This window comes from Odocoileus virginianus, chromosome 29 (genome assembly GCF_023699985.2).
Source record: "Odocoileus virginianus isolate 20LAN1187 ecotype Illinois chromosome 29, Ovbor_1.2, whole genome shotgun sequence".
NCBI lineage: Eukaryota > Metazoa > Chordata > Mammalia > Artiodactyla > Cervidae > Odocoileus > Odocoileus virginianus.
The window spans coordinates 35,062,826-35,076,609 of record NC_069702.1 but is presented as its reverse complement, the minus strand read 5'-3'; the positions used below and the strand labels follow the sequence as shown (position 1 = coordinate 35,076,609).

Genomic DNA, 13,784 nt, shown 5'->3' with positions numbered 1-13,784 from the left:
TACACACGAGAGTTTAAAGTGAAGTGTGTTATTACCACTTCCTTTTAACAAAAACTTGTTGCTTAATAAATATATTTGGACTACATTTTCTAGTTTGGATTAACCACAGTTGGGACTCCTTGGTGGTTCAGTCAGTAAAGAATCTGCCTACAGTATGGGAGACCTGGGTTTGATCCCTGGGTTGGGACCATCCCCTGGAGGAGGAAATGGCAACCTGCTCCAGTTTTCTTGCCTGGAGAACCCCATGGCCAGAGGAGCCTGGCCGGCTGCAGTCCATGGGGCTGCAAGAGAGTCGCACACACGGAGTGACTAAGATCAAGCATGCAACCACAATTATACAGACATGCATAGTAAATAATGTTTCAATATAATGTTATACTGATAAAAAATCCAAAATAAAAATAAAGGCAAAAATATCCCATTGTAAACATGCCTAATTTCAGGATTACAGCAGTTTGTTCTCAGAAACCACTTCTCCTAAAGGTGTACCTACTTCTATCATTAGTAAACCAAGGTCTTACCTGGCAATGTTTGTGTCATGATTGTGAAACTAATCCATGATCCAATCTGTTAGATTAAAACATAAATTAACAAATATTGAAGTCAATCTAGAAATTTGTTTACTTGTGAACAATTAAATAGGCATTGATTAGGTATTTTAAAAGTTTAAAACAGTGGGAAATTTTAAGTAGAAATATAGTTCCCAAAGTTATAATTTCATTGTTAAATATGATAGTGATTAAAAAACTTTCTTAAAACAGTATCATGTTACTAAGAAAATTAAAGACATTATTCCAGAATTTTGTATAAAATCCAGAGGCTTCTCAAGACATTTAATGTGATGTTTATAAAATTTTCTTTAAATATAGACAGATATATGCACAACTACTGTTTATTCTGCAGGGAAAATTGTGAGTGAAATATTCTAATTCCTATGCTTATAACTTAAATTGAAATCTGTATCATCATCTATATCTCTGTCTATGCCTGTATTTACAGACTAAACATACATACATATCATGCATAATCTATAATACATGTAAGTACATAAACATATGTAGTTCATATATTATCAAATAAAGTTCAGTTATCTGCATGGATATATAACATACCTCATAGGTGTAGTTAGGACATGAAACCAGGAAAAACATCCACGTAAAGGGGTTATAATTTGGACTTGGAAAACAGGCATTATTTCCTTTTAAAAAGTAGAGTACAAAGTCAATGATGTTTCATACTGCAAATGCAATCACATATTTATTATATAGTTCTAAATTCCCTACAATAGCTATGTATCATATGAAAGCTCATCCTATATTTATAGAAACCTGTTTTACAAATTATTCAAAGGAGACCCAGTTTCAAATGTCATAAACTTTTGACTCAAAAAACTGCTTATCATTTTCTGACAATGTCTACAGCTATGTTGCAGTAAAATTATAGGATGTCACCACAATAATCAATTCCCTAAGTTTTAAAATTAAACAATATATAAACATTATTTTGTTTATCATAATAGTTTAGCAGTATTGCCTACTGAGATTCAGAGTATATTTTAATGCTGTTAATGTGTTAATACTGCTAATGTGTTTTAACAATTGCTTGCCTCTTATTTTCTTTTAGTGTCAAAGCATATATTTTTGGTTGAGATTATTAAATACCTGAAAACTCTTTCTGTTAAATTAGTGATGATCCAGAGGGAATTTCATAAGTATGTCATTTATATTAGAAAAGTATGAAAATCTCTCATAAGAGGATTACAGTGACTATCAGAATAGTTCATATTCAGAAATACCACACAAATTATTTCTGCTCAGTAATCAGGATTGTTATTTACAACTCTCATTATACTTAGCATATTGTCCTTTATTTCAGTTACTTTTTGCCTTTCAAATTTTTCAAGAAATATTTTGTATAACAAATTCATAATGATTTTGAGTTGAACTTTGAGCTGTGACATTTGTAAAAGTAAATGTGAATTATAAAATTACTGTGTATTCATAGCAAAACTTAATTAGATAACAGATCAACTAATCTCTTTTATTTAAATCATAAGGTCTTAATGAAATGTCAATATGCTGTTTTCAAAGCTGTAGGGATTGTTGAACTATCAAAGTGAAAAATATATGTGCAAATTTCATGCATTGCTTATTTCAAGATAAGGATAGATATACATGCCACTTAGTAGAGCAGATTCTCTTGGTAACATTTATGTAAACACCTTTGTGTAACATTCATATATTTATCAAAAGAAAGATGATTGAGGAACCTATCCATGTTAACTGACTTTCAGAGGCAGAATGTGAACACAAGGTAATTTGGGTTAAAGCCAGTTTATGACCGTTCAGTTCCTGGAGGTAGTGGAATGATCAGGGTCCACAAATACTATTTCTTCCAGATGTGGTTTATAGATTAGATAACCAATGTGTCTTGTGACACAGAAAAATATGTGTATATAGATATTTTCTTCAGTGTGTTAGTTGCTATTAATATGTAAGTTTAGATGTTAGCAATCTAATACTTGCATTTCTATGATATGTTTCTCAGTGTATAGTTTATAACTAATCTTTTATTATATTAAAAGATTTTTTTTTTTTTACATTAGAGTGCTGCAGCTACCCAGATTCTTCTCCAGGTATAAAGGGTTTATTCCACAGCTATGGGCTTTACTGCTGGCAGGAGACCTTAAACTTTCAGCATCTGTGAAGATAACCTGGCCGAAGGGAGCAAATTCATGCAAGGTCACACTCATGTTTTGGTTTACCCTTAATCCATTATTGGATCAATGTGGCAAATTGATGTCTTAATTCAAAACAACATTGCTTGTTCAGCCCAGCTTTAGAAGGCCCCTAGGTTCATCTGATACTCTCACTGAAACTGTGTTACTCTCGACTTCCTACCCAGACATGATTTCTTTCTTTCCATCTATCAAATCACCCTAACACAACTCCTGAATGCAAATCTCTGTTTCAGAGTCTATATCACAGAAAACTGAACCCACTGTATTTGCCATAAGGAATGGCCCCAAAAGCAGATAGTGGGATGGCATTTAAGAGTTGAATGACCTGCCGACCAGCCTGCGCTGAGTGCCCCATTGTTGCTGGCAGGGGCCAAAGAACTGCTGTTACAAGGTAGCCTTTCAAACATAAAGGCTTTTATCTGTGGTCTACTGGTATTTTATGCTGTTGAAAAGGATTGCTTTATTTGGTCCAGTAGAATTTAGTGGTGACACTATCAATGTTCTTGGTAAAGATAGCTAAAACTGAAATGGATAATTAGCACTTAAAAGCCAACTGTGAAAACTGGAAGGCCTCCTTGGTAGTATATTGGGTTGGCCAAAAAGTTCATTTGGATTTTCTATAAGATGTTATGGAAAACAGAAATTAACTTTTTGGCCAACCCAATATGAAGACGCTCTAATCTGCAATGAGAGAAACGAAGAGTTAGTGAAGACCAGCCTGAGGACTTAATTGCGAGAGTAATCAAGCACCAAAGAACATACAACTCTAATCCAAACCAGATCTGTTAAGCTAGGTCATCATTCATAGAATATTAGGCTGTGCAGATTTTCATGAACTACCTGAGCTTTTAGAAGTATACTGCTCTTCCCTGTTCAAAATTAGCACACTCCCTTAGAGGAGCTAGTGATCCTATCTATAATGCATCTGACTACAAATCAGAAAAATTAACACTCTCCTTTCCTTAAAATTAATACAGAGGCTACTAAATTGTAATAAAATCCCTATCTTCTTCATACCCTCTCTTAACTTGTATGCTATAGCTAGTGTGACAATACCAAATAACCTACCAGAGGTTATTGTGACCAAATAAGGGAAGGAAAAGGTTATTCCCCAAGGGAGCTACAAAATCCAACCAGTGTGAACTGGCACATAAAAGGAGAATATAGCTGTAATTGGATTCTGTTGATGCTGGATAACAGAGAAAGTGAAGTCACTCAGTCCTGTCCAACTCTTTGAGACCCCATGGACTATAGCCTATCAGGCTGCTCCGTCCATGGGGTTTTCCAGGCAAGAATACTGGAGTGGGTTGCCATTTTGTTCTCTAGGAGATCTTCCTGACCCAGGATTGAACCTGGGTCTACTGCAGTGTAGGAGGCAAGATATAAAAATGGATAAGGGGTTTCTGTTATTGGAACACTCTTACGGGATATAGGAGTTCAGCTCAGTCACTCAGTAGTGTCCAACTCTTTGCGACCCCATGGACTGCAGCACACCAGGCTTCCCTGTCTATTACCAACTCCTGTAACCTACTCAAACTCATGTCCATTGAGTTAGTGATGCCATCCAACTATCTCATCCTCTGTCATCCCCTTCTCCTCCCACCATCAATGTTTCCCAGCATCAGGGTCTTTTCAAATGAGTCAATCCTTCACATCAGGTGGCCAAAGCATTGGAGTTTCAGTTTCCACATCAGTCCTTCCAATGAATATTCAGGATTGATGTCCTTTAGGATGGACTGATTGTATCTCCTTGCTGTACAAGGCACTCTCAAGAGTCTAACACTACAGTTCAAAAGCATCAACTCTTCAGCACTCAGCTATCTTTATAGTCCAACTCTCACATCCATACATGACTGCTGGAAAAAACATAGCTTTGACTAGACAGACCTTTGTTGGGAAAGTAATGTCTCTGCTTTTTAATATGCTGTGTTGGCCATAGCTTTTCTTCCAAGGAGTTAATGTTCAGTTAAGCTAGTACAAATGCATTAACATACACCTAAAGCCATGAACAAAGCTACAGTCCTCAGTAAAGGAGGGAAAAAAAGTGTTGTGATCTCACTGGCAAACAGAAAAAGGTGTTAAATTGCTTAGAAAAGTGGAGGTCCTGGGGTAGATAGTCTAAATAAGGCCAAAAGGGAAGATTCATTTCCATGGGAGGACAAAAAAAATGTTCCCCATTTTTCATATTCCCATAGTATTCCCCATACTTCATTGGAAAACCTAGAGGACACACCATTCTCCAAAGCTATAAGAAATGTGTTAGTGCAAGGGCATCACCATTACTAAGATCAAGGTCGGCTCTCTGACATCCCAGACTGAATATAAGTAATGTCATCTTAGAATGGAATAACTTGTAGTAACTGGGATTAAAGGATTCTTCCCCCTCTCCCAAATCAAATCCATTTCTATTTGTGGTGCTTGTTATAAGTCAAAATGAGTGAGAAGTTCAGAAGTTACTTGATCCACAGAAAGCGAGGCTGGATATAAGAACACAGTGTTCCAAAAGGTTAGAATTGATGGATACCCCAAAATGAATTTCTGAATTTAGACAAAATAAATTTGAGATGAATAATCCAGAGACATGGGAAAGCTAGTTCAATACAAAATTCCCTATTTCTTGCCTAGATTTTAGACTTAAACCAGTTGCAAGACACTAAACTCATTGATGAAAGAACAGTCTGGGACCCCAAGGAGAAAGATTGTAATATGGAAACAACTGTACATATATAAGGATTCTCATAATCATTCATTAAAAGAACTTCACTAAATGATGTACTGGCATCTGTTCATGGAACTGTGTACTAGTGAGAATAGACTATCCCTACATTTTAAAGACTGCTACAAGCTCAATATTCAGAAAACTAAGATCATGCATCCGTTCCCATCACTTCATGGCAAATAGACGGGGAAACAGTGGATGGCTTTATTTTTCTGGGTTCCAAAATCACTGCAGATGGTGACTGCAGCCATGAAATTAAAAGATGCTTACTCCTTGGAAGGAAGGTTGTGACCAACTTAGCATATTAAAAAGCAGAGACATTAAAAAAAAATAAAAATAAAGAGCAGAGACATTACTTTGTCAACAAAGATCTCTCCAGTCAAGGCTATGGTTTTTCCAGTGGTCATTTATGGATGTGAGAGTTGGACTACAAAGAAAGCTGAGCACAGAAGAATTGGTGCTTTTGAAGTGTGGTGTTGGAGAACTCTTGAGGGTCCCTTGGACTGCAAGGAAATCCAACCAGTCCATCCTAAAGGAAATCAGTCCTGGATATTCATTGGAAGGACTGATGTTGAAGCTGAAACTCCAGTGCTTTGGCCACCTGATGCAAAAAGCTAACTCATTTGGAAAGATCCTGATGCTGGGAAAGATTGAGGGCAGGAGGAGAAGGGGACAACAGAGGATGAGATGGTTGGATGGCATCACTGACTTAAGGGACATCAGTTTGGGTAAACTCTGGGAGTTGGTGATGGACAGGGAGGCTCTGCGTGCTACAGTTCATGGGGTTGCAAAGAGTAGGACACGACTGAATGACTGAACTGACAACCTGGTGGCTCAGTGGTATATAGTCTGCCTGCCTTTGCAGGAGATATGGGTTTCATCCCTTGATTGGAAAACTTCTCTAGAGAAGGAAATGGTGACCACTTCAGTATTCTTCCCTGGGGAATCCCATAGACAGGGGTCTGGTGGGCTACAGTACATAGGTTGCAAAGAATCAGACATGACTTAGTGACTAAACAGCAACAGCAACAGTAACAACAATCTCAGTCTACTTCATAGGGGTCATTTGCCAGGCACTGAATGCATAATTGGAATAGGCATACTTTGTGGCTTGTATAACCACATTGTGCATTGATTTCTTGGGCTTTAGGGCAAGAGCTATGGCCAGGGGGAAAACCAAGTGGAAGTGTCTGCAATTGTACTCATTCTTTGGTAAATATAAACAATCCGCATCCCAATAAATCATTAGTACTACACTGAAGATCCAACGAATGCTTGTATGATATTCTTCATTATATCATCATTTAATTCACTTCCCCAAACTCTGCAGAAGCCGGATGTATTTTGGAGGGTGACAGTGGAGAACTGCAGACTTATCACATATTATCCACCATTGCAATTGATGCATGCATACTCAGTAGCTAAGTCCTATTACTGCCAGGTCATTTTTTCCCCTTGGTTCTTGTGTCCTCATATCAAAGAATTAGACTGACAGACTAGTTACAGCTCAAGCAGGCAGGATTTATTAAGCCGGCAGTATTCTCTGGAGGTTCTTGTCTCATCATAGCAAAGAGTTGTAAGACACACTAGTTAGAATTCAAACAGGCAGGATTTGTTAAGAAGGAGGCATGCTGTACACTCTCAAGACAGGAGAGTCGACCAACTTCTGGAGAAGTGTTCTCAACTATTTTGGCTTCCCTTTTAATACTTCTTGTCTCTTCCCCTTGGTGGTTCCTGAGGCCTGACTGGCAATTCCCCAAGCAAATTAGGGCTTGTACTGGTGACCAGTCAGGGAAGGGAAAGTAAATAGAGTGTATGTATGTTCAAGGCCAATTTGGGAAGGAAGCCTGTTTGGGTGTGTTTTCATGCCTGAGGTTCTCACTGTGGCTGTGGTTTTTTCAGGCTTTTTCTATTTCTTTGTCCATTTCATGGTTTTTTTTTTTTTTTTTTTCTTTCTTTGTTACTTTCAAGGACTTTTTAAACTGCTGCTTCTTCTGAGTGCCATTTGGAACTCTTTTTTTCTACTCTAACTACCTAATACTACTAAAGTAGATTAACCCAGCCTTGGGTCTATGGATATAGACTCTGAACTTTTTAAAAAAATCTGTTTCTCCATCTCTATTAGAAAGGAAGGTGAGAATACTTTACTTTCCTTTAAAGTGAGCAATAGCACAGAATTTCAGTTTTGTTTTTGTTTTTCCTAGAATTATTACTCCCACCCTTTGCCATAAAACAGACTAAGAAAGTTCAGGCTGGTTGGGTATCTCACTGAAAATCACTGTATCAATAACATTATGCTATTCATACTGAATGAGTAAGTGGCTAGTATGTTGGTGGCCTTTTTAAGACATGTGTGGTCCACAGAAAGTGTGGGAGTTCCTAATAAACACTACAAAGATTTAGGGGCCAAATGGTTGTGGGGCACCCTCTCCAAAACAGACAAAATGTAATGCAGCTTGTACCTCCTATCATTAAGAAGGAAGCAAACTGTCTTACAGGCCTTTTCCAGTTTGGCAGGTAGCATATTACACACCAAGGAAATCTTTGAACTGTACACCATGGAGCACAAAAGCTGTGAAAATTTAGTAGGTTTCCAGGCAGAAAATTGTAGCAGTTTCAAGTTTTAGTGCAAGCACTCCTGCCCTTGGACTTATAATCAGACAGATTCTACATATTAAACTTATCAGTGATGGAAAAAGTTAAGGTGTGGAACTTAAATATAACCTGCTGTTATATAATGATGTACAAAGATGATATTTTGCCTCTAGTATTTGGACATCTCATGATCTTCCCTCCACCCAAGGACAAGGGCCATAACCATGTCCTGATAAGCTCCCTTCAGGTGAGTGTCCACATCATGCCATAGATAATCCTTGAAATGTTAATTGTGCCAGTTGGTGATGGAGAGAATCTAGAAATTTGTGAAGAATAAAACTGGTGCAAATCAGTCGTTAGATGAAGGCCATGTGCAGCAGTGAAAACTGTGTAAATTTCCCACTGATATCTCTCTTTTAAACACAGATGTACAGAACAGACTTTGGGACTCTGTGGGAGAAGGTGAGGGTGGGATGTTTTGAGAGAGCAGCATCGAAACATGTATATTATCTAGGGTGTAACAGATCACCAGCCCAGGTTGGATGCATGAGACAAGTGCTCAGGCCTGGTGCACTGGGAAGACCCAGAGGGATCGGGTGGAGAGGGAGGTGGGAAGGGGGATCAGGATGGGGAATACATGTAAATCCATGGCTGATTCATGTCAATGTATGACAAAAACCACTACAATATTGTAAAGTAATTAGCCTCCAACTAATAAAAATAAATGGAAAAAAAAAATTCTACTGGTAGCAGAAAGCTTTTGAGCAGTATACCGTCTGAAAGGATGGCCTTGACAAAAGAGGGCTGCCTTATCCAAGATAATTTCCTCATTCTCAGGGAACCCTAAATACAATCTATATTTTTTCTAGTCATTCCAACTTAGGCTAATTCAGAAGGATTGCCCTAGTTTCAGATAACCCAACAAAAAGGCTGAGACCATCCTTGAGATAGCTTCCCAGCTCAGTTTCCTACTTGGCATAAATTCTCTCTCTCTCTCTCTCTCTCTCTTTTTTTATTCAGTACTTTGTAATAAGATTTTGAACACTTGTTCTATATGAAATTGTTGTTTCCTGGTGAACATGTTTTGTAGATCTTGCTTAAACAGTCAGTAAAAGATAGTCCCCACCCATTATTCATGCCTACAGCATATCTAAGATATAGAGATATTAGTATAAATTCCAATGAGTGCTTAAGTGGGGAAATAAAAATCTGGAAGCAACAGAGACTCAATTAGAGCTGACACAGGAACAGAGAGTTGGATACACATTTTATGTAAGGAGAAAGAATGCAGTGTGTGTGTGTAGATAGATGTCTATATTTCATGGTCAGAAGAGGTCTTTCTCTCAGAAAAGGTCTGACACTTGATATTTTTGGAACACTAAATATAGAGAAAGAACATACAATGACTTGAGAGTAATGAGTCCAGAGGTCCTCATCTTAAAAGACACTGCTTCCAAGAAAGGAGATTATGCTTGAAGGATTAGAGGGGAAAGAAAGAAGGAAACATTTCCAGGAATTAAGAAATTTAGAAAACAAAAGAGTATATAGAGAATCCAAAGACACAATGAAACATCCCATGTCCTCCAGAACACACTTTATCCTTTAGAGACTTCCCTTCATCACCACATCTCTGAAAACATTTGTTATTTCTGTTCAAGGACAATCCATACACTTAAAATGAACATAATTTGATAAATATTCACATAAAGCTTTTATGTGAATAAAATATAAAGCAAGCATTTTCCCCAAGTGATTAAAAGAATCCTCCCCAAAATAAAAGAGAAACATTTTAACATATAGAAGCATTTGCAGATAACAAAGAATGTAACTGTGATGAAATCCCAGAACTCAAAAAAGATATGTATAAAACAGGAAGGAAAAAGAGTTGATTGTTTTCAATAATTAAATTGTAGAAAAAGAAAAAAACAAAAAAGTTAGTAATATGGGTTGAATATATTTCAGTTTGCCTAAGGGTGGAATGATCAATAGAATAGGGGATATTTAGTAGATGAACAAAAACATTTAAAAAAATGAACAAAAAGCTAAACATTGAAAGTGATTGAAATATAAAATAGAAGCAGATGTAACATGTTCACCCCACCATCTTCTCACCGTCCAAAATGTAACAAAATCAAATTTTAAACTATAATGCAAGAATAATAATACAAGAAAACTTTCTAGAACTTAAACAAGATCATGAGTCAACCATCTAAAAGATTACATGATGTCTCTGGGAAAACTGGGCTTCCCTGGTTTCTCAGATGGTGCAGAATCTGCCTGCAATGTGGGAGAACCATGTTTTATCCCTGGGATGGGGAGATTCCTTTGGAGAAAGAAATAAATGGCTACTTGCTCCACTATTCTTTCTTGGAGAATTCCTTGAACAAAGGAACCTGGTGGGCTACACTTCATGGGATCATAAAGAGTCAGACATGATCTGGAATTATAAGCTCTAAGACACATCCTATGAAATTCTGTACAAAATTAATAGACTTTAGTGATAAAGAAAAGTGTTCTGAGTCTCAAGGCAAAAGACCAAGCCAGTTAACCAAGGAGAGATTACATTTGCTTCTGACTTGGCAACAGCGACATACAAAGCAAGTTAAAGAGTGGAGTAAATACACACACACACAGGTCTTTCTCACATGAACATTTTCAGTTTGAGAATGTGATGGTTTAAAATTTTCAAATAATGACAGCATATTCCAGGTGAGGAAACTTGAGCAAGTCACCATGCTAGAGGCTCAGAGTAAAGAATAAAATTTTTGATATTCATAGGCTTGTCAATGTCAATATTTTTATAAAATTGCATTGTGATCTGCTTCTATGCTTAAAAAAGAAAAAAATCAGACCATCAGAAGGTTTTCATTTGGACTTTACATACTTCCAAAGAGAAACCAGTAGATCTATGTATTTGGGTCAGATGAAAATATAACCTCTTTGTTAAATGTAGGCTTTACTTCAATGCAAATGCAGACAACAAACCACAGTAGTATTTGTATTATTATGTTAAATTTTTTTCTGCAAGAGAAAGTACAGAAAGTTTCAAATCATATTCAGTTGTTTTATATATCCAAATGTATAATTTGCTGTCATCAACTCAAGCAAAAGTTAAAGTTATTAAAATATGTGAATATTATAATAAAACAATTATATACTATATTATAGCTTTTTATATGTTCATATATAGTCTAATATAAATTTCCTTTGTAATTTTATGTATTATGTGAAAAAATATTCTAGAACATACTCATATATCTACTTCTCCAGCCTGCTAGAAACTTTCAAGAAAATGTTAAGAATTTCAGGTCAATGTTAAAACAAACTTGAAGACACAAACACACTTGCAATTAGACAATAAAAACATGAAACCCAAATGTTGACCACAGCTATTTGAAGTTAAAATTAAAGTATGCACACTGTAAAATAAATCATTGTGCTATAATTGAGCCTGAGTGAGAGTATTGATTTACCAAAAATGCCTTTAAATTATATAGATACTCTGTGTGTTCACTCAGTCACGTCCAACTGTTTATGACCCCCGTGGACTCTAGCCCACCTGGTTCCTCTGTCCACGGAACTTTTTAGGCATTGTAAATATTTTCAAATCTTTTAGCAAAGTACTAAATTCAATGATCTCTCAGGTATTGCTATTCTACTGCCACTGAATTTGTCATAGAAGATTCACTTTTATTGAAAAAGCTTATGAACTTTTTTTCAATCCTGCTGGATTGTAACAGATATTGTCCAAACCAGATTAAGATTGAAAGTTAAGCTAAGAAATTTGGATAATCATCAATGGATTTCACACTTATTTACATCTTAATCATTTTTTTTAATATGCTTAAAGAAAGTGTGTGTGTGTGTTTACATGTACACTTCATTTTAGAGAAACCATAATTAGGGACTATAATTTAGTTCAAATATTTTCAAAAATTAGACATAATAGAACAAGAATTGGGGAACACAAACCTTAAGTATTTCCAACCATTGTTTTAAAAAATAATAATTAGCATAATTCACTCTGGAGAAGATTAAAGAAGTGACTAACCTGTGTGACTGGGATGAGCCAGCACTACATTGATGAAATGATTTCCAGCTTCACAAATCTGTAAAACAGTTCAACACTTGGTGTGATATACTTGGGTCTCTTTTAAAAACATATTTTTAAATATGCAAATATCCATGTAATATATTCCAAAGACCCAAAAGTATACAATAAGTGTAAGAAGAAGAGATATTGTATTATAACAGTGAAAGAAGCTGTTGTAGACATATGTAGAATCAAAGGAATGAGTCACATTGAGGTAGAGATTTTGAGGATATCTTCAGCCCCATTTGATAGCTATGCTCAAATTGCCTTGTTAATCAGGTCCTATCGATTATCTACTCTTTATTTGATACAATGGGTAAAATTTTACAGCATCAATAGACAGGTCTTATCACCGAAGGTAGATTTGGCATAGGTTTATGTATTCCAAGTTTGCTAACACAGCAGCCCGTCCGCTGCAAGGGTGGTAATATGGTTCCCAGCTGGTCTCAGCTCACTTTAGAAAACCTAGTGTAAGCAATACTGCCCCACACAGGCGCTTGTGTGTCTGCCAGCTGACCCTTTAGTCATGCATACTTCACTAGTTGTCCCTGTTTAGTGTGCTACTATGACCCGCTAAGAAGTTTAACTTTTCATGTCTCCTGGGTTAAAACTGTTTGAATTTGCAACATGTATCCTCTGAAGATAATCCCTTTGTCTGTCATATACATTTGACATAATTTAATGCAAAGTATGTATTCAGGATATAAATATTATGTTATTTATAGTAGGTTGTGTTATCCAAAATTTGTGTTGTTTAAAGTATCCAACTTTTCATATTAATGTACCCCATAAATTGCACACTTTTTAAACTTAGTGGCTTTAATGCTAAAATCTTTTGCAATATATCTGGGTTTTTTTTTTCTTTTCAACAACTTCTGAATGCATTTCTTCACATATACTTATAGTCCTATAGATTTTATTTTCTAGCTGACTTTAGCATAAATTTTAGGAAAGAAATAGATTGAAAGTGAAAACAAGACTCCATTTATCCTCACCTAGAACGGTTGTACAAAAAGTCATTTGGAATAATCAACTTCAATAGATTAATTCTCATAGAAGATAATATTCACAAATATATCAAATGTATTAACATATTTGAAGAGTTAGAAAATCATGATTGTTAGCAATCATATTTGTGCATAAAATAATTGTAGAAAAGACTTCTAGTTTTTTTTCTTTTTACCACTAGAAAGACAAAGCTAAAAATTGAATTTTCAGATTATTATTTTATATTTGAAATGATTTAAATATGGATGTGATTAAGCTTGTAGGCTTTTTGCTAGATGGACCTGTGTTTGAAACCTGAGTCCTTTGTTTTTCATTGTTAGAGATAAAATGATTTAGATTTATTCTACATTGATCTCACTTTTCTAAGTTTCTGGGTCACACAGTTTCAGCATTACAAAACATAATTACCAAATTTAATGTTATATTTGTCTCAATTTTAGGTAGACTACTAGAGCTGCCTTATAGCACAAGGCCACAGCTTGTCTTTGGGCATCTTTATTCCACCACCACCATGACCACCCCCAAATATATAATATACTAAAACAATAAATATGAGAGAAGAGAATTTTAAAACTGGTAAATAAACCACATTTTTTATTTTGTTATCTACTAATGAAATGTTTTTCTAT

At 35.8% G+C, this 13,784-nt stretch overlaps 1 protein-coding gene across 1 annotated transcript in view; it reads right to left on the bottom strand.

Moving 5' to 3' along the window:
- Positions 1 to 13,784, bottom strand: part of TECRL (trans-2,3-enoyl-CoA reductase like) — a 135,528-nt gene that overhangs the window by 1,701 nt on the left and 120,043 nt on the right. Inside the window, exons 9-11 of the mRNA XM_070458009.1 lie at positions 12,106 to 12,163; positions 1,113 to 1,198; positions 522 to 567 (exon numbers count right to left, since the gene is read on the bottom strand). Coding sequence (XP_070314110.1) covers positions 522 to 567; positions 1,113 to 1,198; positions 12,106 to 12,163 — 190 coding nt within the window. The remainder of the gene's footprint in view (positions 1 to 521; positions 568 to 1,112; positions 1,199 to 12,105; positions 12,164 to 13,784) is intronic.